The sequence below is a fragment of the Pan paniscus genome, chromosome 16 (genome assembly GCF_029289425.2).
Source record: "Pan paniscus chromosome 16, NHGRI_mPanPan1-v2.0_pri, whole genome shotgun sequence".
Classification (NCBI taxonomy): Eukaryota; Metazoa; Chordata; class Mammalia; order Primates; family Hominidae; genus Pan; species Pan paniscus.
In genome coordinates, this window is record NC_073265.2 from 30,001,791 (window position 1) to 30,024,029 (window position 22,239).

Below are 22,239 nucleotides of genomic sequence, written 5' to 3' on the forward strand. Positions count from 1 at the left end.
TCGGATTTGATGGGCAGTCAATCAATGAAACAGACATACCTGCACAGTTGGTAATGGAGGATGAATACACAATTGACGTTTTCCTGCAGGAGACAGGTGTCTACTAAAAAAGGAACCTACTACTTTACTCCAAACCTCTGTTCTTACAGACCAAGATTACATCCTCAATTAGAAAACTGCAATTTGGTTCCACTACATCCCGACCAATATAGTATAGTTTTATTTCATTTTCACCTTCCCCTTTCCTTTGCTGTACATACAGTAATGGGTATGTGTGCACCAGCATATTGCATTTGTGTTTTTGTTTGTTTTTTGTAAAATGGCCAATGGTGTGTTCTGATTGACATCAGGTGGAGATGGGACTGGGAAAAATACTGGTTCTGTGAAAATACCCCCTTTCTCCATTCGTGGCATGCTCATTCAGCTCTTATCTTTTTTTCATATATTTATTTTAGATGAAGTCTTGCTCTGTTGCCCAGGCTGGAGTGCAGTGGTGTAATCTTGGCCCACTGCAGCCTCCGCCTGCCAGGTTCAAGCGGGACTACAGGCATGTGCTACCACATCTGGCTTTTTTTTTTTTTAAGACAGAGTCTCAGTCACCTAGGCTGAAGTGCAGTGGCATGATCTCAGCTCACTGCAACCTCTGCCTCCTTGGTTCAAGCGATTCTCCTGCCTCAGCCTCCCGAGTAGCTGGGACTACAGGTGTGTGCCACCACGCCCAGCTAATTTTCGTATTTTTAGTAGAGATGGGGTTTCACCATGTTAGCCAAGCTGGTCTCGAACTCCTGAACTCAAGTGATCCACCCACCTCGGCCTCCCAAAGTGCTGGGATTACAGGCATGAGCCACCGTGCCTGGCTCAGCTCTTGTCTCTATATTCCAGTGAGTTATATTTTGCTCTGTTTTAACTAAAAAATGACAACATAAAAATCCTTCCATCCTTTATTCAGCTGAAGAATTTTAATGTTTTTCATTTATCATTGTAAAAACCAAGGACAATTGTATAACTTAAAAAAATCCTTCTAATCAGTGGATGATTTTTGTACATAGCTTTCACATGTAGGGTAATCTGTCTTTAAGTAGGGATAAATTACTTAAAAATAAACCAAATCATGGCTCACTGCAGCCTCAACCTTCTGGGCTCAAGCGATCCTCCCACCTTGGCCTCCCAAAGTGCTGAGATTACAGGCGTGAGCCACTGTGTCTACAAAGTCTTGGGGTTTAAATAAATTTGGTTAAAATGAAAAAAAGTAAAATTGACTTTAATTTGTATTTCCTGGATTTCTAATGATATACTGGGCATCATGTTATATGTTTATTGGTCATTTCTATTTCCTCTTTTGTGAAGGGCCTATTCAAGTCAGTTACCCCTGTTTTTTCCATTGTTCATCTTTTTCTCACTGAGTTGTAGGAGCTCCTGGGCATCAATCTTTTGTTAGTTTTTGTTTTTTTTTTTTTTTTTTGAGACGGAGTATTGCTCTGCCCCAGGCTGGAGTGCAGTGGCCCAACCAATCTCGGCTTACTGCAAGCTCCGCCTCCCAGGTTCACGCCATTCTCCTGCCTCAGCCTCCCGAGTAGCTGGGACTACAGGCGCCCCCCACCACGCCCGGCTAATTTTTTGTACTTTTAGTAGAGACGGGGTTTCACTGTGTTAAGCCAGGATGGTCTCGATTTCCTGACCTCGTGATCCGCCGGCCTCGGCCTCCCAAAGTTCTGGGATTAGCAGCGTGAGCCACCGCGCCCGGCCCTTTTGTCAGTTTTAACACATCCTTTGTTAAGCATGAATGTGTTTTATCTCTCTGGCTAATTTGTTAGGTCAGTGGGTAAGAGGGCAGGGGTAGGAACTACAGAATAATAAATTAGACCAGTTAAGGAACGTTTAGGATTACAACTTCCTGCTTCCCTTATAGCTCTCTCCACGTCAAAGTGTTGGAACGGCAGCATCCCCTATAAAGGCCCCTCTTAAAAAGTGAAGATTTTTACCCTCCCATGGGAGGGAAGGCTACCTACAGGCTGTTTTTGTTTTGCTTTATTTTCTAGAAAACCAATCACAGGCCGGTTGCGGTGGCTCACGCCTGTGATCCCAGCTCTTTGGGAGGCCAAGGCGGGTGGATCACCTGAGGGTCGGGAGTTCCCCACCAGCCTGACCAAAATGGAGAAACGCCGTCTCTACTAAAAATACAAAATTAGCCGGGCGTCGTGGCGCAGGCCTGTAATCCCAGCTACTCAGGAGGCTGAGGCAGAATAATCGCTTGAACCTGGGAGGCGGAGGTTGCGGTGAGCGGAAATCGCGCCATTGCGCTCCAGCCTGGACAATAAGAGCGAAACTCCATGTCCAAAAAAAAAAAAAAAAGAAAGAAAAGAAAAAAGAAAACCAATCACAACAAGGCAGATAAAGAAGGATGAGTTGTCAGATTTTGATAACTGCGGATGAGGGGCGTGGACGCACGGTTGGGAACTCGCAGCCGCTCATTGGTGGCTGGTGCGGGGGAAGTTGTTTCATTTGCCCCAGGTGTTGCGCAGTGACCTCCTGCGCGTGCGTCGCGTCTGTCCAGCTGCGCGGGAAGCTCAGGGGAGGGAAGGCCAGGTTCCATCCATTCAGTCACTCCAGACCTGGCACCCAGCCAAGCGCGCGGTTCCTTTACAGACTTTCCTGCGGGTCCACAGAAATGCAAGGATCCGCCTTTGTGCTGGAATTAGAGTCTGGGAGGGGGAATGAGCAGTGCGCCCTGGGTGGTATTTTAGTTGTCGCCTTCAGGGCTAGCTCCGAGCCTCGTGCCCCGGCCTCCTCAGCGCTTAAGGAATCTCTGGAGTGCATGTCTTGGCGAGGGGAAGTGGGGCCCCGTTGAAGCTGTCGAGGCGTCTCTGAGAGGGGTGGGCTGGGACCTGGAGAGGCCTCCGTGAGGACGCCGTTTGCTCTGGGCTCTGCCTGGCAGGGACTTTGGAACCTGGCCTGAAGTGTTCAAGAAGCGGGCGCGGGGGCAACACGCGCGCGGGGACGCAGTAAGATCACAGGCTGCAAAGAAAACAGCACTAAGCGTCCTGGAGGACGCTGGAGCTTCAGGATAGTGTCCTTCCAGGTCGTGGGACCGCCCCCTCCTCCCCGCACTCCACCTTCCCGCAACTGGATCACTCGGCGGAAGCCTCAGGTGGGCCCCGGGGTCCAAGTCCGCCGCCGGTAGGGCGGGGGCGGGTCCCGAACCGCCGACTGCAGGGCGCGTCACGGCAGCCGCTCCTGATTGGCGGCCACGGCGGTCACGGGCGAGGTGCCCCGGGATTGACGCCGCCTGTGGCCAGAGCCGGAGTAACGGGACTCCCAGCTGCGCGTCGCAGTCCCGACGCGAGAAGGGCTGGAGTCGGCGTCCAGCCTACAGCCCCCGGTGGGAGCCAGGCCGGGACGCGTGCACCATGCCCTACCTGCTCATCAGCACCCAGATCCGCATGGTGAGTACCGGCCGCCTTGCGACTTGCAGCCGGGACCAGGCCCTAGGGGGCTGCGACTGCACCTTCATGCCTCCCTCCTGGGCTGCACCCACCGGGGACTGGACCGGGAACCCGCCCAGACACGCCCCCTTGGCCGGGGAGAGGGAGTGGAGAAGCGGCCTCAGCTCGGCTTCCGGGACTTAGCGAGCTCTGGCCGGCCCGGAGCCTTTATTGCCGCGAAGGGGCCCGGGTACGTGCGTCCCGGCAACAGGGCGACCTCCGGGCGCTTCCGGCTACTGTCCTACCTGTCGGTGGGAGAGACCCAGGGAGCCCTGGCCTCACGCGCAGCACCTAGTGCCCTGCACAGAGCCGCTCCGCAGGGGAAAAAAGGGGGAATAACCTGAGGGAAAGAGGTTTGGAAAAGATAAGGACCTGCCAAGGCGCTAAAACCCCGGTGCCAAGTCCTTGACCCATAAACAGCAACTAGCTGCACCCTTAGGCACTTCCAGGAAGGGCTATCCCTGAAGCTTTAGGGAAGGAAGAAAAGAAAGAACCCCCTGCTTGGGAAAAAAGGAAGGCGAGAAGGGGCTGTGCAGTTAGAGGTGGGAACACCATGAGTTAGAAGTCACGTTCCTTTCTCTGGGCGCAGTTTCCTTATCTGTAAAAAGGTTCTGATTGCCCCTCAGGAGTCCCCTTTTAGCTTCAGAAAGACATGACGGGCAGCAAGGTGCTCTCTGCCCTTGCTCACTGCCCAGTGCTGGGGTGAACCAGCAAAGGGTACACAACCCCCTTGGTGGGTTCACCACGCAACAGAGAGCTCTTGCAGAGCCCTGGGCAGCGGTTTGTGAAGCAGCCATCTGCTCAGCTGCCAAAATGTGGATTCCTGGGTCCCTTCCCAGACCTCCTAAAACTCTGTCTGGGGCTTGGGAACCCATACTTGGAAATGGCCCCCCGAAGTGATTCTTACTTCTTAAAAGTTATGGCTTTATTGATATGTAATGTGCATACCATAAATTCTTTGATTTAAAGTGTACAATTCAGTGTTGTTGTTTCTTTAGTGTACTCAGAGTTGTGCAACCATCACCATAATCAGTTTTAGAACATTTCTAATACCCCAAAAGGAAACCCTGTACCCACTGGCAGACACTCTTGATTTCCCCCAAGTCCCTCAGCCCTAGATAACCACTAATTACCTTTCTGTGGTAATGTGATCTGAGTCTGGCTTCTTTCATTTACATAATGTTTATTTTGTTTTGCTTTTTTGAAATGGAGTCTCACTCTGTCGCCCAGGCTGGAGTGCAGTGGTGCAATCATGGCTCACTGCAGCCTCAAACTCCTCCCACCTCAAGCGATCCTCCCACTTCAGCCTCAGTAGCTGGGACTATAGGCTCGTGATACTTTGCCTGGCTAAAGCTGAGCTTTAAGGCACTAGGGAGGGCCCCTACATTGCTCCTCCTGATCATTGATGGGCTCCACCCCTTCACAGCTTGTGCTCAGCCCCTAAGAATCCTGGCTACTCTCTGTAGCCTTTACCTGAAGCTTACTCAGGGCTAGCAGGCAGGGGAGGAAGGACAGGCAAGACCTTCCACCTCCTCCTGGCAGCCACCCAAGCAGCCACTGTGGCTTACCTTGCAGGAGGTGGGCCCCACTATGGTGGGTGATGAACAGTCGGATCCAGAGCTGATGCAGCATCTGGGGGCTTCAAAGAGAAGAGCCTTGGGAAACAACTTGTAAGTAGCAGCCTCCCTCAGTATCCTCTCCCTGCCAGCCCCTAGACCTGCCTCTGCTCCCTTTATACAACCTCCAAGCCCAGGGACAGGGCCCAGCATCAGAGCCCCCTGCCTGCATCCTGGGGCTCTGTTCTCCGGAGGAGTTGGTCCCATCTGTAGCCTCTCCAACATCCCCCCTCTCCCCAACGAGGCTTGCTCTGAAAGCTTTCCACATCCTTACTGGAACCGCAGAAACAGAGTCCGTTCCCTGGGTCTAGGACTCCACTAGCGGACTGTTCCTTGCCCTGCCCTCTCCTAAGCTGGACCCCATCAAGCACAGACAGGCACAGAAAGAAAGGTTTTTGTCGTGAGGATCTGGCTGAGTAGCAAAGCTAAGCCCTAGAAGCAGGGAGCAGGGAGCCTGCGTCCTACCTCCAGGGTGGCTGCTGCCTGGGGACCTAGCCATTTCCCTTGGCATCCTTCCTAATGCCTCCATGTCTAAACTGTGACTACTGCTTCCATTCCTCCTCTCACCCCTGGAGGCAGGGAGAACCCAAGCTACACAGGCTCTCTGAAAAGAGTTGTCAGAGTGAGTGCCAGTTCAAATCGGGGAAAGAGGAGGGCTGATCCCAGCCCCTGGGTCAAGGCTCGGGGACAGAAGCCAGCCCCCTCCCTTTGCCATGAGGCACTTGCCTCTCCATGACCAGCTTGGGGCTTGAGCTCTTTGTCTGCTTCATGGTCTTTCAGCATCAATTAAACCTGACAGAAGGACCACCAGCATTCTCCATGCTAGGGAGTGGTGCACAGAGCCAGGAGCTACTGGGGCTCAGCCTTGTTGCTTCAGAACTGCAGGACAGCCAGGGCAGTGAGGGGCCTGGAGGCTTATTTTTTTTTGAAATGGAGTCTCACTCTGTCGCCCAGGCTGGAGTGCAGTGGTGCAATCATGGTTCACTGCAGCCTCAACCTCCTCCCACCTGGAAGCCTGGGTGGGGAGCAAGCCCAGGGAGGGCGGCAGCAGGGCTGTGGTCAGACTAACGTGGCTATCATCTGGGACGCTGGGGAACCTGCTTAACCCCTCCGTTTTCTCATCTATCAATGGCCACAACAGTGGCACCTTCACTAGCTTGTTGGGAAGAATAAATGAGATAGCTCGTGAAGTACCTAGAAGGGGAGGAGGCAGGGGGCGTGCACTTACCCCAGCGCCCAGCAAGCAGCCAGCAAGTGTGAGTCACTACAAGAGTGGCCAGGCTGCCTGCCGCAGACACTAGCTTTGTACCAGGAGCTTGCTGTGTGCCCCTCCTCACCCCACCCATCCTGTCTCTTTGCAGTTATGAATACTACGTCGATGACCCTCCCCGCATAGTCCTGGACAAGCTGGAACGCAGGGGCTTCCGTGTGCTGAGCATGACGGGGGTGGGCCAGACGCTGGTGTGGTGTCTGCACAAGGAGTGACCTTCTCACGCTGATTTGCAGACGGGGCGCCCCTATGGAGGGGCTGCTGTGGGCCCTGACCTCCAAGCTCCTGCCTCACCATCTGCCTTGCTCCGCTCTTCCCAAATCATCACCGCCATGGGCCCAGCCCCAACGGGCAGTGAATGGCCTTCTCTGAAACCCTGCGTCAAGCAGTGGGAGAGGGCAGTGCCCGGTGCCCTGGTGCCCCCAGCTGCCCTCCTGCTTCGGGCCTGGGCCGAGGGCCTTGTGTAGGCCATGTTCCTCGGGCAGCTGCCCCGGGCCGGGGCTGGGCACTCCAGCGGCCCTGGCGCGTGGCTCCTGCATAGCTAGCCCAAGCCAATAAAGGGCTGTGATGAGTGGCTGCGCCTGTGCTCTGCTTGCGCACGGACTCTGGGACTCTCACCCTGCGGAGCGTTTCCCTGGGGGTCTGCCCACTTCCTGGGAGGGGCGCCAGGCCTGGGTGGAGCGCTCTGCGGCAGAGCCCAGCACCTTATACCTATGTATGGGATAGAGGTAAAATCTTAAAAAAAAAAAAAAATTTTATTGGTGACGTTGAAGAAAAGGGCTGAGGGGTGGATGGCTGGAGCTGGGGCTACGTAGGCGGCCCCTCCTGGTCTTCCTGCTGCATCCGTGCGATCAGCTGTTGCCGCTCGGCCGCCTGGCGCATGCGCATCATGACGAGGCTCTCGTAGTCCCTCTCTGACAGCACTGAGCCCTGTCGGACAGAGCAGGGACAGGGAGGGGTCAGGGACAGCAGGGCACAGCCTCACAGACTCCGAGTACGGTGCCGAGGCAGTGCTGCGTTCTAAGAGTCTCGGAGGGAGGACGGCAGAGGAAAGGAAGGAACCCGGAGCATCCTTTTCGAATCCTGGCTCGCCTGTGTCCCCCAGAACACTCCACCTTTGGCCTCCAGGCCGGCTTCTACCCAGCCAGCTCCCCCTCCCTTTCCCCAGGCCGCGTCAGCTCCGGTCCATCTGTTTCTCAGGAATCACCTGCGGGCCCTCTAAGCCAGGCCCTCGTCTGCCTTCATTTCCTCTGGGCCCTTTACCCTTCACCCCTTTCCCTCTACCCCGTGGCTTCTGCCTCTTAGGTTCCCAAGGAAGGGAAGTTGTCTGAGGAGCAGGAATGCACTTGGCTCTGCTGAGCACTGACCCTGGCGCTGTCTATGCCCGGTGCCCTGTGGTCTGGCTCCTGCTGAGGACGCAGAAGGGAGCCCTACCCGAGGCAGCCCGGAATGCCCCACCCTCGAAGGGCAAAAAGGCAAGCATGAGGCCAGCGTGCCTCTAAAACTACACACCAGGGCTCCTGGAGGGCAGGGCCCATGGCTCAAAGCTTTTATGAACTTGCCAGCACAGTGCGGGAGATTAAGGAATGCTGTATTTAAATAATCAAAAGAATAATAAACAACCATCTGAATGGGCCAAGGCTGTAGGGTGGAGAAGCAGCTCTACAGCGGGGCCTAAGCTGCCAACCCACGCCCTGATAAGGTCTGCGGTGGGAATTAAACCTTTTCCTCCCTCGGTGCCGCTTAGGCTGTGTGATGATCATGTGGTCCCAACAGCTTCTCAGAGAAGTGTGAAGCCCACCTGAGTTGGCACAGAAGTGAGCTAGGCCAGGGATTGCAAGATGCGGTGGCCTGCCCGTAGCAGAGAGCTGTGGGGCCCTGATCCACGGTACCCCGCATGGGGACGCTGTCACAGAACAAGGCAGGAGGAAAATGTGGTGGTCAGTGACCCGGGGAATAGGAAGGGAGCGGCTAGGGTTGAGATGCCAGGCCCTGGCCAGCAGGTTTGGAGTAAGGGGTGTAGAGAAACAGGAAGTGTTACTCAGCCTGGGTTCCCCTGTTCCTCCCGATGGCTGCACCTCTCCCCTCTCCCCGGCTGCAGCAGTCCCAGCTAGGCCGGACTGCTAAGCCTGGCCCAGAGCACGGCTGACAATTCACGGCAGCCTCCCTGGCCCAGCCTCCTGCAAGAGAAGGAGGACCCCAGAGGAAGCCCGGTAGCCAGAGGGGAAGGGCTGGAGCACAGCCAGGTAGGAGGCAACACGGCCCGGCCCTCAGCAGCCGCTCTCCTGGCAGGAGCCCTCTAGGGTAAAACAAGGGAGGACAAGGAAATAGCAGCCAGGCTGATGGCAGGCCAAGAGGAGGCCACGTCTCCCATCCCCAGGTTAATGCTGCTCTGCCAAGAAAACTTGGAGCCACCCTTGGCGGGCCCCCAGCCCAACCCTGGGCAGCAGAGCCCGCCCATCACAGGCATGGCGCTGCTCCCCGTTAACACACCCTCTGCCCCGCTTCCTGTTCCCGCAGGTCCTGCTCGTGAGGGCCTGACAGCGGGGCTGAGTCACCCATACCAGCTACAGGTCTCTTCCTTCCCCAACAATCGTTCCACACGCCTGCCTTTCAATTAACTCCCACCCGCCCCAAACTCCTCCTACCCAGACACTGTGGGCAGGGAGCCAGGCGCACCTGCTGGGGGCCCAGGGTGGTGGGGCTGTGATGAGAAAGGAAGCCGCGTGGTGACACATAAAGCAGGGCTGCCCCCACACGAGTCCCCAGAGGAATCTTAAGCTCCCCATTGCCCTGGGGTGTTGGTCCCAGCTGCCCCATCCCTGCACGCGGATGCTACAATTACCCAAGAGCACGAAACCTGGCTTCCCACCTGACTGAGTCAGCTGAGAACAAAAACACATCTCCACCGCCACAAACAGCCAGGCCACTCATCAGAGTCCGGGAGCCACTGGCAGAGAGGGCACGGCCCCACACTGCCCCAGAGACGCATAGGAGCCAGGCAAACACCAGGGTGAGTGAGCTCGGGCCATCTGCTGCCTGCCTGTGGAAGGAGCGCTCGCCAGCCTCACCCAGCCCGAGAAGGTCCACCTCTGCCTCCGCCGGAGCTGCCCTCATTCTGGCTCCAGTAAGTGCTGCTTCTTCCTCCTGGGTTTTTTTCCACTACCCTATTCAGTAACCAGGCCACTCCTGTCCCTGTGGGAAACTCTTGCTGCCAGGAACTCCCAGCTGTCTGCTCTCCTGGGCAAAAAAGTTCCTTCTTCCTGAGCCCTCCTCTCACCATCCAAGATGTGGTCAAAGGTCTGTGCTGAGTGAAAACCCTGAGGCCTCTGCTCCTAGGGGAGCCTCCCCAGCTGCTGGCACTCACTGCCCCAGCAGGGACCACATGCACCCTGGCTGCTCCTGAACACCTGTCTGCTGGCTCCCCTGGGCCCCATGGAGACCTGGCGGAAAGGCTCCTTCCGCAACGCCTCCTTCTTCAAGCAGCTGAGCCTGGGGCGGCCGCGGCGGCTCCGGCGACAGAGTAGTGTGCTTAGCCAGGCCAGCACAGCAGGTGGGGACCACGAGGAGTACAGCAACCGAGAAGTCATCCGGGAGCTACAAGGGAGGCCAGATGGCCGGCGCCTGCCACTGTGGGGGGACGAGCAGCCCCGGGCCACCCTGCTGGCCCCACCCAAGCCCCCGCGCCTCTACCGAGAGAGCTCAAGCTGCCCCAACATCCTGGAGCCCCCACCTGCCTACACAGCAGCCTACTCTGCCACCCTGCCATCGGCGCTCTCTCTGTCGAGTGCCCTCCACCAGCACTCAGAGAAGGGCCTTGTGGACACTCCCTGCTTCCAGAGGACACCTACCCCAGACCTCAGTGATCCCTTCCTCTCCTTCAAAGTGGACCTGGGGATTTCACTTCTTGAGGAAGTTCTGCAGATGCTAAGGGAGCAGTTTCCTAGCGAGCCCAGCTTCTAAATGGGGTGAGGGTGGGCAAAGCCGGGGTGACTGGAAGATCCAGAGGCTGAGGATTAAGGAAAGGACAGGGACAGGACTCCAGGCCCATCGCTGGAGGGTTCAGGCAGGCAGAGCTTCTTCATCCTGGGGGAGGATTCCAGGATAGGAATCCAGGGCTCTGCCTGCTCTCTGGGTCCTGGACAGTCCTTCCAGGCACCCCAGAGTGGAGGGACAGAGGCAAGCTGGAAATGTTGGGGGGGCAGCCCTTCCTGGCAGGACCCTGAAGAAAGCTGGCTATGCCGGGAAAGGGAGGCTATGCTGGGAAAGGGAGGCTGTGCCGGGAAAGGGAGGCTGTGCTGGGAAAGGGAGGCTGTGCCGGGAAAGGGAGGCTCTGTGCGGCACTACAGGAACCAGGTAGAGGCTGGCAGAGCCAGAAGGTGGCACAGGGTCAGATCAGGGAGTGGGAGGACACAGACTGGGCAGAAGAGATGAGTGCCCTGTGCCAGCCTCTTTGGAAGCCACTGTCAACAGAGAGAGGTCACAGGACAAGCTTGGGTAAAGGCAGTCCAACCCAGGCAGAAGAGGAAAGTGGGAAGGCCCAGGAAGAAAGGGGAGAAGGCCTGACCCTGTCTAATCTGGTGGCCACTCACTGCATGACACTGAATTGAAATTAAATAAAATTAACAATTCAGTTCCTCAGCTGCACCGTTCGTTATTCCAGGTTCCACATTCCAAATGCCCGGTGGCCACACATGATTAATGGTGGCCACACTGGTCAGTGCAGAATGGACGTAAACATCGCTGCACAAAGTTCTAATGGACAGCGCTGTCTAGACCATGGCCTGGAGCCACCAGCAAAGGGGAGGCGCATACAGGGGCTGGCCACATAGGAAGAGATAGGTAGAGATAGAGTATAACTCAGGAAAAAGACCAGGCAAATCCTTAGCAGAAATGAGGACGTGGCTCAGTCTGCCAACACAGCTACCTGGAGCAATCCCTGGTGAAGGAAGGCAGCTCTAGAGAATGCCAGCCAAAGGCACGCGCACGGCTTGCAAAGGGGTACTTTGGGGAATTCCCAGAATTACTAGTGATGGGAGCCCTGGCAGATTTCCTTCCTCGAAGAGAGGAGAACTGGATCCAGGGATGGGCATTCAACAGCGAAGCGGCACAGCTGGTTTCCAGAACCGTCTCCCGGGATTAGACAGTTCTGCCGCCTGAACCCTCCGACGATGGGCCTGCCAACCAGGCCAAGCCCACTGGGTCAAAGCCACAGGCTGTGCTACGGCCCCACCCCATGGCCTCACCAGAACACAGAAACCAGAGCCCAGCAGCACTGGCTGGGCCATGTGTTGGTGGCCCCCCGGGACTCGCTAAGAGTAGCAAAGGGGAGAGGGAAGCTCTGACACACACCATTTCTACGACCTAAATCAGTGGCCTCCCTCTTTCCTCCTATTGTGTATAGGTACCGAGCTGTGGATACAGGAGAGAATGAATAAAATTCTAACACAATCTATGGAGTGTTATCTGGGGCTGAGAAATGCTGGGACTTGAAGGTGGGAATGAGGTCTCTAAAGCAGGGCCCTGAGTCAGGCCCAGGCCAGTTTGTTTCCCTCCATCCAGGATCTGGGACACACTTGCAGAAAGCTGCTTTCCAGTCACCCCAGTCAAGTGGAGGGGCAGGCAAGGGAGCAGGCTGGCGTGGGTAAAGTAATGAGAGCAGCCTCCTGCCAGCCTGCTGAGGGGCTGTGGACACACCAGACAGGCCCTAGGCCACTGCAGAGAAGGGAAGAACCAGGTTGTTAGATCTTGCCCCCAAAGCAATCTGTTCCACCAAGGTGGGGACAGGTGTGGCCAGGAGCCCCACAGCCCTAGCCTTTGTATCCAGGCCAAAAGACACCAGGGCCATGGTTGCAGGCTGGGGGTTACACACAAGCTGGAAGGTCTACGCTTCACCCAGGCAGGGCACCCAGACTCTGGGCAGGCACCACCCCGTGTCAGCAGGGTAGCCAGAGTTCCTTCTTTTTTTTTTTTTTTGAGATGAAGTCTTGCTCTGTTGCCCAGGCTAGAGTGCAATGGCACGATCTCGGCTCACTGCAACCTCTGCCTCCCTGGTTCAAGCGATTCTCCTGCCTCAGCCTCCTGAGTAGCTGGGATTACAGGTGCGCACCATCATGCCCAGCTGATTTTTGTGTTTTTGTAGAGACGGGATTTCACTATGTTGGTCAGGCTAGTCTTGAACTCCTGACCTCAGGTGATCCGGCCCCCTCGGCCTCCCAAAGTGCTGGGATTAACGGCATGAGCCACTGCGCCCAGCCTGCCAGGGTTACTTCAAGAGGAGATATTGCCTCTTGACAGTCGGTCCCTTTCTGGGGCAGCCAGAGACACATCCAGAAAACTGAAGTGCTGGGAAAGAAGTGGCTGTCCTAGTCACCTGCCCCTTCTCTGCAGCACTGGGTCGTCTAAGCTCCAAATGCTTCACACACCACAACCAAGCAACCTGAGGGCCAGGAAGATCCCTTTGGTGAGAAGGAGAGTCCCAACAGGAGGCCAGATATGGAGAGAAAGCAAGGTCTAAGAATACAGTGTGGGTGGGGCCTCTCTGGCCCTCAGAGAGGAAAAGGGTTCAACGTGAAATCACAGCCCCTCTTGCCTGGGTTGGTGGACCTGCCAAGCTCACTCTAGGCCCCAAGATCTGAATTTGGAAGGAAAGAGCGTGAGAGGAGCCCAGGTAGGAAGAGCTCCGAGACCTGAGCGCCCAGCCGGGCGAGGCCTGACTCCTCACCTTTGACACTCCTGAGTGGCTGCGGCCCACAGCATCCTGGGGCTGTCCCTCCAACCAGGAAATCTTCAGAGGGTTATCCACCAGGCCAACTTCATTCTGGACAGCCAGCTCCTGCCAAACACAGCATCTAGTCCTGTCCCATCCGTTGAGTCAGCTATAAAGAGGCTCTCTCTACCCCCACAGAGAGAACGGAACCAGCGTTCTAGCCCTCTAAGCAGAGATGCCAACCTCAGCAGCCTTCAAGTGATGGGTGTTAACGCTTTGGCCTTTCCTGCGGGAGAGGGGTTGGGGGAGCTTTCTGATGTGGGGAGGCAAGGAGCACAAAGGGTGGGAAGGCAGTGCTGGGGCTCACAGCCCCAAGGGGTGCAGGTGGAGGGTGTGAAGGCACCAGCAGGGAGCAGAGTCAAGTCTGTGCTCTCCTTTCTCCCCAGAGCACCCCCCATCCATCCCTTCACACACGGTGCCTCTATTTCCAGGAGTCAGGGGCCCCTGGGAAGAGCCTTGGCTCTAAGCTGGCCTGGAGATTCCGTAGGAGTGCGGACCACCTAACTCAGAGGGCCCACAGAATTGGGTCCCTGCCCTAGAATGACAGGGCCACGAGGGGCCCCCAAGCCTCATGCAGCACTCACCGCCGCCTTGACGGTTGCAAACTCCACCACAGCAGTGCCTGGCTTCTTACTGGAAAGCACCAGGTTGAGAATCTCACCATACTGTGGGGACAAAGGGGTCCTAATAAGCATGACTTGGCCTTCAGGATGGCCCAGGTCATGCCAGAGACAAGCCTGAGCTATCTTGAGGCCCATGGGGCATTTTCAGTTGGGAGATAACTTCTTGCCCCACCTACTTATCTTAGTGAAGTGAGATCAGAGATAGGAAAGAAAGAAATTTTTTTCTAGGAACACTGAGCAGCAAAGGAATGATGAGCAAAGCCCTGGTGACTTAGACTGACATATTTCATTGCATAGTGTCCTTGCTAGTTGAACGTGGTGAAAAGGACGGGGCTTTCGTGCCAGATATGCACCTCGTCCCTCCCAACCCACTCAACCAAGCTCTTTGCTTCTAAGGGTAAGGGTTAGACCGAGGTAGCAAAGGACAGCAGGCTGGAAGGGGGCACATGGCCACACAAGTGAAAGGAAGGCTGTAGCCTGGGGAGAAGTCTCTAAGACGTTCCATGGTCTATGAGACAGAAAAAAAAAAGCAGGTAGATATGTTAAGGGAAGTTCAGGCATTGAGAGCAGAGACCTAGGGTGTGGACTGAGACGTGGACTGAGATGATAGGAAAGAGTGGACGTCAACAGGGCCGACCTTCTGCAAAAGCCGTAGGAGGACGTCTTTGGAGTAGCCACCTTTTGACTCATCCTCCTTCTTGCACTTCCATTTTAGCTGAAAAGAGAGCCTCATGAAACACTGACTCTTGGCTGAACAGTACCTCACCCCACGACTGAGCTTGACAGTCTGAGCAGACATCCTCCCACCCTCCAAGGCTCCTGCAATCTGGGGAGTGCCACCAGAAACATTTTCCCCTTGGGAACTTGAAGGCAGGATGGCCTGCTCACCCCAGGGACGCTTCCCGCCCAGAAGACCCTCTCCTGAGAGGGCTTCTAGGGAATCCTCTGCCCTGTGATCAGGGCTAAAAGCAGCCTTTCGTGGCAAGCTCTGATCTCCGGGCGGCTGGAGCATGGAGGGAGGTGGTAATGGTGCTGGCTCCACGCAGATCCAGCGGCCCCACCAGAAACCCTCGAGACACAGGAAGCATCTATTCCTGCTGAGGGGAGGCGGTGTGAGTGTGAGGTGGCCCACAGATCCTGCCCAGGCTCACCTTTAGTTTGGGGGTTCCTTGGCCTTCAGTATTTTCTGCCTTTCCTAGAAATATTGGGAAAAGAAGAAAAGTAGAATATGAGGGAGTCAGAGATTCTCCCAAAGGAAATGCAGCCCAGAGCAAGAAGGGTCTGGAAAGGGTCACTCCTGACCAAGGGCAATGCCTGCCCAGCTCTGGTGAGGGCCTGGTGGGGAAAGCAGATGCCCATCCCCAGAGAAGCTGCCACCCCAGGGGTGGTCTACCCAGCTGCCTCCTGAAGGCCACCTGTCAGCGCTCTCTGAATGGAGAGCTAGGAACACCTTCTAGGGACAGGAGGCAGAGAGACAGACCATGAGGTTCTACGGACACAAAGTGTCCCAGGGCCCCTCCCCGTGGTGATCTGTCCCAAAACAAGGCCACCTCTGCTTGGGACAAAGCCAAATGTGGCCAGGAGATCTCAGGCAGAGTAAAAAGCAAATAGGCCCCAGAGAACTGGGAGGAAGACGGGATAAGTGTCATGTGTCAGAGTAAGGTACCATAGGGTGACCCCAGGGTTCCAGCAGGTAGAAGCCTCCACAGCAGCTCCACCGAACAGCCAGTGTGGCCGCTCTGAGCAATCTGGAGCTGTCTTGGAGGGGAGATAGGCGGGGTGATAGACCTGCACCTCTCAACCTCTGGTCACGCTCCTGGCGTATCTGCTCCCGGATCAGCCTCTGCTGTTCCTCCAGCTGCCGGGAACCCTCTTCTCTCAGGCGTTCGATCTGCAGAGCAGGGGGTGGGGGTGACAATTCTGTGCAGGTCCAATTCCAGGCTGGCTCACCTTGTAAAAAGTCCTTGGGAGCTTCCACCTGCAAGCTAGGGCTCAGCAACCTGTGGGTGGGACAAATCACCCAGCTCCCACTGAAGGTGCAAAGAGCATGCCCTCTCCAGCCACAGCGACCACCAGGTCCATCCTCCCCCACCTCCTCCTCCTGCAGGTGGCCTTCTGGCCAGTGTGCCTGAGTGCTCACCTCTTGCTCTAGTGTCCTGGTGCTCCGGCTCTCCTCTTCCTCCTCACTCTCCTGGGCCTGGGCCTGCCGCTCCCGGGCCTCCAGGTCTAGACACAAGGGTTGAATGACCAGACTGCTGGTCTGTTCAGTTTCCATGTGGCCTCGGCCCACCCCAGCTCTGGCTGCCTCCCCAAAGTCTCAATCACGATGAGACCATACAGTAACTCTGCCCCCTCCCTCCATGCCCACGCCCCCGAGTCAATTTCCATTGAGAAAAATCACAGCACAGAAGTATGGGGTCTAGCAGAGTGGCCAGGGGTCTGGAAGAGTTAAAAACAGCTCACACTGACCAAGCTGGTTCTCTCTAGTGAACAGGGTGTGGGTGGTGCTTATGTCAGCAGCCCAGGGCCATGTGTCAGGGGTGCCAATGGGCGGAGCTGCTGGGCTCGATTCCTGTGGTTTGGCACCACAGCTTGACTTGCTTTGGCTTTGATTCTTTTCACACACTGAGCTCAGGTTCTCACTGTCTCCTTTACCTCCCACCTCAACTCACATTTACCAAGCCTCACTGTGGACCTGGCTACAGGGATGGGCAGAGTGTTAGGGCATCACCCCGGGTCCCGGATTGTGTGAGGGCATTACCTTCCAAGAGAAACCTGCTTGCAACCATGTGCCAGGCCAGCTGCCGTGAGAAACCCTTCTCTTAGTCCAGAGAAGTCTGTGCACTTTACTTACTTAAGACTCTCCTTTTCTCTCTCTCTTTTTTTTTTTTTTTTTGAGATGGGGTCTCCTGGCACTTGCTTTTCTTTTAACAGAGAAATAGATATTGGGATGCTATATGCACATATTAAAATATATGGATGTTGAAGAGCAAGAGGAAAAGGAGAAACTTGAGTAAAGAATGCTTGGACTGGGCCAGGCGCGGTGGCTCACGCCTGTAATCCCAGCACTTTGGGAGGCCAAGAGGGGTGGATCACCTGAGGTCAGGAGTTCGAGACCAGCCTGGCCAATGTGGCAAAACTCCGTCTCTACTAAAAATACAAAAATTAGCCGGGTGTGGCGGTGCGCAACTTAGTCCCAGCTACTCAGGAGGCTGAGGTAGGAGAATCGCTTGAACCCAGGAGGCAGAGGTTGAAGTAAGCCGAGATCGTGCCACTGCACTCCAGCCTGGGCGACAAGAGCGAAACTCCGTTTAAGAAAAAAAAAAAGAGTGCTTGGACCATGCTGCTATAACCAGTGATTTTTTTTAAGTGAGAAAAAAAAAAATGCTTGCAGCAATCTTATTGGGTTGATGAAAATGTTCCAAATCTGATTTGTAGTCAGAGTTGCATCATTTAGTAAATTTACGAAAAATCATTGAAGTGTACACTTGAAATGGGTTGATGTTATGATATACAAAGAATACCTCAATAAAGCTATTAGAGAAGAGAAAGCCTGGACCTCTTTGAATCCTTCTGAGGGAGCTTCTCAAAGTGAAAACTCTGGGTAGGAATTGGGGTTAGAACAAATTAAAAGACCCAGCCAGGCACAGTGGCTCGCACCTGTAGTCCCAGCTACTCAGGAGGCCGAGGCAGAAGGACTGGTTGAGCCCGGGAGTTTGAGGCTGCAGTGAGCCATGATGGTGCCACCCTAGCCTGAGTGACAGTACAAAACCCTGTCTTTCTTTAAAACAAAAAAAGAAGAAGACGACTCAGCCAGAAATGGTGAATACAAGCACCAATTTTTTTGTTTTGTTTTGTTTTTTGAGATGGAGTTTTGCTCTGTCACCCAGGCTAGAGCGCAGCAGCGTGATCTCAGCTCACTGCAACCTCTGCCTCCCGGGTTCAAGCAATTCTCTTCCTCAGCTTCTCGAGTAGCTGGGATTACAGGCACCCGCCACCACACCCAGCTAATTTTTGTATTTTTAGTAGAGAAGGGGTTTCACCATCTTGGCCAGGCTGGTCTTGAACTCCTGACGTCGTGATCCACCCGCCTCGGCCTCCCAAAGTGCTGGGATTACAGGCGTGAGCTACCGCACCCGGCCACAAGCACCAATTTTACTCACACTGGATAAGTTTAAATCCCAGCTCCAGCAAGCTCTTAAACTTTTGGTGCCTTAGCTCCTTTGCCTATAAAAAATGGCTTCAGAGGCCAGGTGCGGCAGCTCACCAGCTGTAATACCAGCACTTTGGGAGGCTGAGGTGGATAGCTTGAGGCCAGGAGTTTAAGACCAGCCTGGCCAACATGGTGAAACTCCATCTCTAAAAAAACGGAACAAAATTAGCCGGGCATAGTGGTGCATGCCTGTAGTCCCACTATCGGGAGGCTGAGGCACAAGAATCGCCTGAACCCAGAGGGTGGGGGTTGCAGTGAGCCGAGATCATGCCACTGCACTCCAGCCTAGGTGACAGGGTGAGACCCTGTCTCAAAAAACCATGTTCTTAAAAAAGGTTCAGTACCCACACTTCCTTGTATAGTTATGATAATTAAAGGGACAATAAGGCATTTGTCACAATGCTTAGCTAATATTAAACCTTATTATTGTTATTATTCCTAAGAGTGTCTTTAGGAACCAACCTCTAAGAACAGCGTTTTGCCCAGAGCCTGAGCCAAAAGGCTTTGAGATGAGTTGCTGGAAGTGAAGCTTCAGGTGAGGGAGATGAATGAAAATGGCCACAGGAAACCACAGGCCACCGAGCACTATGATGGCACCTACCAAGCTTCACTTTCTTCCTTTTCTCATCAAGTTTCTGGGTCCTCTCTGCTGCTTGCTTCTTGGCTTTCCTGACCTTGTCATATGCAGCCTGGCAGGAGAAAGGGGCACAGGGCAGAGGGTCAGTGAGAGAGTAAAGACAGAGCCCCGGCAATCTGCCTGGCCCCTAGCCCACGAGCCATCAGAGTGGCAGCCTGGTGACTGGGTCTCCTGGGCTTAGACAGCAAGGACTGTGCCACATGGCAAAGGGCAGAGGACCGAGGTTGAGAGGCAGCAGTGGTCTCTAACCATGCGGGACGATTCCGATGAAGGAGGCTGTGCTTACCCTGGCTGCAGCATCGGTCAGCACCTCCAAGGCCTGAGAAAGCTGGTGGAAGAGTTCAGCTAAACATAAGGATCAAAAAGACAGAAGAAAAATAAAGTTAAGACTTTGTAATGGTGTGCTCCCTCAAAAAAAAAAAAAAAAATCTTCAAAGAAGTCACAGGATGGCAGACAAGCTGACATCAGCAGATGACAGACCAACAAGGAGGGGTGAGCATATCAGCAACTGACCAGACACCCCTCACAGGAGGGAAGCCCTGGGACCCATTGCCTGGAGCCAGGCAATGTGTGCTTCCACCCCACAGCACTCACATGCAGAGCTTACATCAGGAAACACAATGCCCGGGTGAGTGGGTCTCTTTCTCCCCACGCCCTGAGAAGAGTCTCACCTGCTCTGGGATTATCTGGATTTTTGTCTGGGTGGCAGGAGAGGGCCTTCTGCCTATACGCCTTCTTTACCTGGAAGAGTCAGACAGAAGACACGGCCATTCACTCTCATCCCAGGGACAAACAGGAAAACCTTGCTTAATGGGTAAGGGGAATCCCATGCACACCTAAAAGAGAAGCTGCTGGCACCCACTTCCTAGCCACCAGGGAGACTGGCAATGGAGGTGGCCAAGGCCATGGAGAGAGCGAGCCACTGTCGCCCAGCACAGGAGCTGGGCCCACTTCCTGCTAAGTGCTCAGTCTCACGACTGCAGATGTCCAGGGGCTGCTGCAACAGGCAGGAGCACAGTACCCCGCTTTCTCTACAGCCACTCGAAGACAGGTACTCTACACATTCTTGGTGGGCATATAAACTGGGGCAACCTATCTGGAAGAAAATTCAGCCATCAAAATTTAAAATGTTCTTTCCCTTTGACCCAAGTCCTAGGAATCTGGACTTGTAGAAGTATGGCAAAAATAAATATACAAGGATGCTCTCTACAACACTGTTGATACTAGCCAGCCAAGATCCCCATCGACGGGGAGACTCATTTAAAAGATTATGATTGGCCGGCGCGGTGGCTCACACCTGTAATCCCAGCACTTTGGGAGGCTGAGGTGGACAGATCACCTGAGGTCAGGAGTTTGAGACCAGCCTCACTAACATAGTGAAACTCCATCTCTACTAAATATACAAAAATTATCTAGGCATAGTGGCGGGCAGCTGTAATCCCAGCTACTTGGGAGGCTGAGGCAGGAGAATCGCTTGAACCGAGGAGGCGGAGGTTGCAGTGAGCCGAAATCGCACCACTACACTCCGGCCTGGCGACAGAGCAAGACTCTGTCTCAAATAAAATAAAATAAAAGATTATGATTGAGGCCGGGCATGGTGGCTCACGTCTGTAATCACAGCACTTTGGGAGGCTGAGGCGGGTGGATCACTTGAGGTCAGGAGTGGGAGACCAGCCTGGCCAACATGGCGAAACCCCATCTCTACTAAAAATACAAAAATTAGCTGGGTGTGATGACATATACGCCTGTAATTCCCCTACTTGGGAGGCTGAGGCATGAGAATTGCTTGATTCATGCAGGAGGCAGAGGTTGCAGTGAGCCAAGATTGTGCCACTACACTCCAGCCTGTGCGACAAGAGCGAGACTCCATCTCAGAAAAAAAAAAAAAAAAAGATTATGATTGGCCAGACATGGTGTAGTCCTGTAATCCTGGCAAGTAATCCTGTAATCCTCATGCCTGTAATCCTGGCACTTTGGGAGGCCGAGACAGGTGGATCACGAGGTCAGGAGATCGAGACCATCCCGGCTAACACGGTGAAACCCCGTCTCTACTAAAAATACAAAAAAATTAGCCAGGCATGGTGGCGGGCGCCTGTAGTCCCAGCTACTCGAGAGGCTGAGGCAGGAGAATCGCTTGAACCTGGGAGGCAGAGGTTGCAGTCAGCCGAGATCACACCATTGCACTGCAGCCTGGGAGACAGAACGAGACTCTGTCTCCAAAAAAAAAAATTTTGTCAGGTGTGGTGGTGCATGCCTGTAGTTCCAGCTACTCAGGCGGTTGAGGCGAGAGGATCGCTTGAGCCCAGGAGTTCCAGCCAAGCCTGGGCAACATGGCAAGACCTCATCTCTACAAAAATTTTTTAAACATGAGCCAGGTGTGGTAGCATGTGCCTTTGTCCCCTACTCAGGAGGCTGAGGTGGGAGGATCACTGGAGCCCAGGAGGTTGAAGCTGTAGTGAGCATGTTCACACCACTGCACTTCAGCCTAGGTGACAGAGTGAGACCTTGTCTCAAAAATAAAAATAAAAAAATTTTAAATTAAATTAAAATAAAATAAAAAATTAGCCAGGCATAGTGGTGCATGCCTGCAGTACCAGCTACTAAGGAGGTTGAGGCGGGAGGATCACCTCAGCCAAGGATTTTGAGGCTGCCGTGAGCTATGATGATGCCACTGTACTCCAGCCTGGGTGACAGAGCAAGACTCTCTCTTAAATAAATAGAAAGAAAGAAACCCCAATATTTCTTACATAAGTAAAAATAAACACAGCTACCAAGATTCTCTTTCATGTGCTACCTAATAGCTGTTGTAAGTGAAGACAGTGTACACAACCCCAGAATCCGTCCTCTGCCTCCAAGGCCTTTGCTTTCTCCCTTCTGCTTGGTGTGTGTTACCTGCTGCTCAAACCTCCTGGAGGAAGAGCTAAGCAGATTGGATTTCTAAGCTTCCAAGATGGACGCAAGAAACGCTTCTACACCCAAGTGTGCTAAATAAGGACTTTGAGAGGTAAGCAGCCAGCATCCACAAGGTGAGCACCTGCTGGGCAACTCCTCCATCCATGAGGCAGCCACCGGGCCCAGGACCTCTGGGGGTGTGCTGCCACCTGCTGGGCCACAGCCAGGGTACCTGCCATGGCAGCCCAAGCTGTTTGGTTCTCCTGACTGCCTTGGAGGCAGCAGGAACCACCCAGGACAGGCGCTGGGCAGAGAGGGTGTAGACGTGCCACCTGCCTTCCCAATCGCCCACCGAAGCACATCTGCCCTGCCTGCTCACCTCCCACCCTAACCCTCCCTGCCTAGCTCTGTTTTCACTACAAAAAAGAACAATATTAAGGGAAAGGAGGTGCTAGCTTAAGACAGTGTCATCTTTGCAATATCATCTTTACTTTTTACGTCCCTTATCATTCGTCTTTTCTTTCTTTTGCTCTCTTTGCCTGCTTTATTGTGCCTCCAGCCTCATTCCTTTACTGAACATATTTTATATTTCAGGGCCCTTGTTTGCTTTTTTTCAATAAGTAAAACAATACCAAAAACATTATAAAGATGTTCTTTCTCAATCTCCCCAGCCCTCTGACATCAAGGTTCATTAACACATATAAAAGCACCTACACACACTGACAGGAGTCTGTTG

The 22,239-nt window shown here is 54.2% G+C and overlaps 3 protein-coding genes across 3 annotated transcripts in view; 2 read left to right on the plus strand and 1 right to left on the minus strand.

Annotated features, from left to right (window-relative positions):
• The first annotated feature begins 2,185 nt into the window (after positions 1-2,185).
• GCHFR (GTP cyclohydrolase I feedback regulator) lies at positions 2,186-6,942 on the plus strand. Its single transcript, XM_003826595.6, has 3 exons — positions 2,186-3,443; positions 5,058-5,152; positions 6,460-6,942. Exons 1-3 carry the CDS (start codon positions 3,408-3,410, stop codon positions 6,581-6,583), a joined length of 255 nt encoding a protein of 84 aa, XP_003826643.1. The 5' UTR covers positions 2,186-3,407; the 3' UTR covers positions 6,584-6,942.
• Positions 6,943-7,104: 162 nt separating this feature from the next.
• Positions 7,105-22,239, minus strand: part of DNAJC17 (DnaJ heat shock protein family (Hsp40) member C17) — a 39,293-nt gene continuing 24,158 nt past the window's right edge. The window contains exons 2-11 of the mRNA XM_008951984.4: positions 19,283-19,352; positions 18,897-18,955; positions 18,575-18,662; positions 15,901-15,986; positions 15,555-15,651; positions 14,912-14,955; positions 14,398-14,475; positions 13,722-13,802; positions 13,093-13,203; positions 7,105-7,298 (exon numbers count right to left, since the gene is read on the minus strand). Coding sequence (XP_008950232.1) covers positions 7,176-7,298; positions 13,093-13,203; positions 13,722-13,802; positions 14,398-14,475; positions 14,912-14,955; positions 15,555-15,651; positions 15,901-15,986; positions 18,575-18,662; positions 18,897-18,955; positions 19,283-19,352 — 837 coding nt within the window. The 3' untranslated portion in view covers positions 7,105-7,175. The remainder of the gene's footprint in view (positions 7,299-13,092; positions 13,204-13,721; positions 13,803-14,397; positions 14,476-14,911; positions 14,956-15,554; positions 15,652-15,900; positions 15,987-18,574; positions 18,663-18,896; positions 18,956-19,282; positions 19,353-22,239) is intronic.
• On the plus strand, positions 8,085-12,898 carry C16H15orf62 (chromosome 16 C15orf62 homolog). The gene has a single exon (XM_008951982.4). It carries the CDS (start codon positions 9,804-9,806, stop codon positions 10,329-10,331), a length of 528 nt encoding a protein of 175 aa, XP_008950230.3. The 5' UTR covers positions 8,085-9,803; the 3' UTR covers positions 10,332-12,898.

Coding starts and splice junctions, on each gene's coding strand:
- GCHFR (XM_003826595.6), top strand. CDS start 3,408: ATGCCCTACCTGCTCATCAGCACCCAGATCCGCATG. Junction 3,444..5,057: donor TCAGCACCCAGATCCGCATG/GTGAGTACCGGC, acceptor CTTACCTTGCAG/GAGGTGGGCCCCACTATGGT. Junction 5,153..6,459: donor AGAGCCTTGGGAAACAACTT/GTAAGTAGCAGC, acceptor GTCTCTTTGCAG/TTATGAATACTACGTCGATG.
- C16H15orf62 (XM_008951982.4), top strand. CDS start 9,804: ATGGAGACCTGGCGGAAAGGCTCCTTCCGCAACGCCTCCTTCTTCAAG.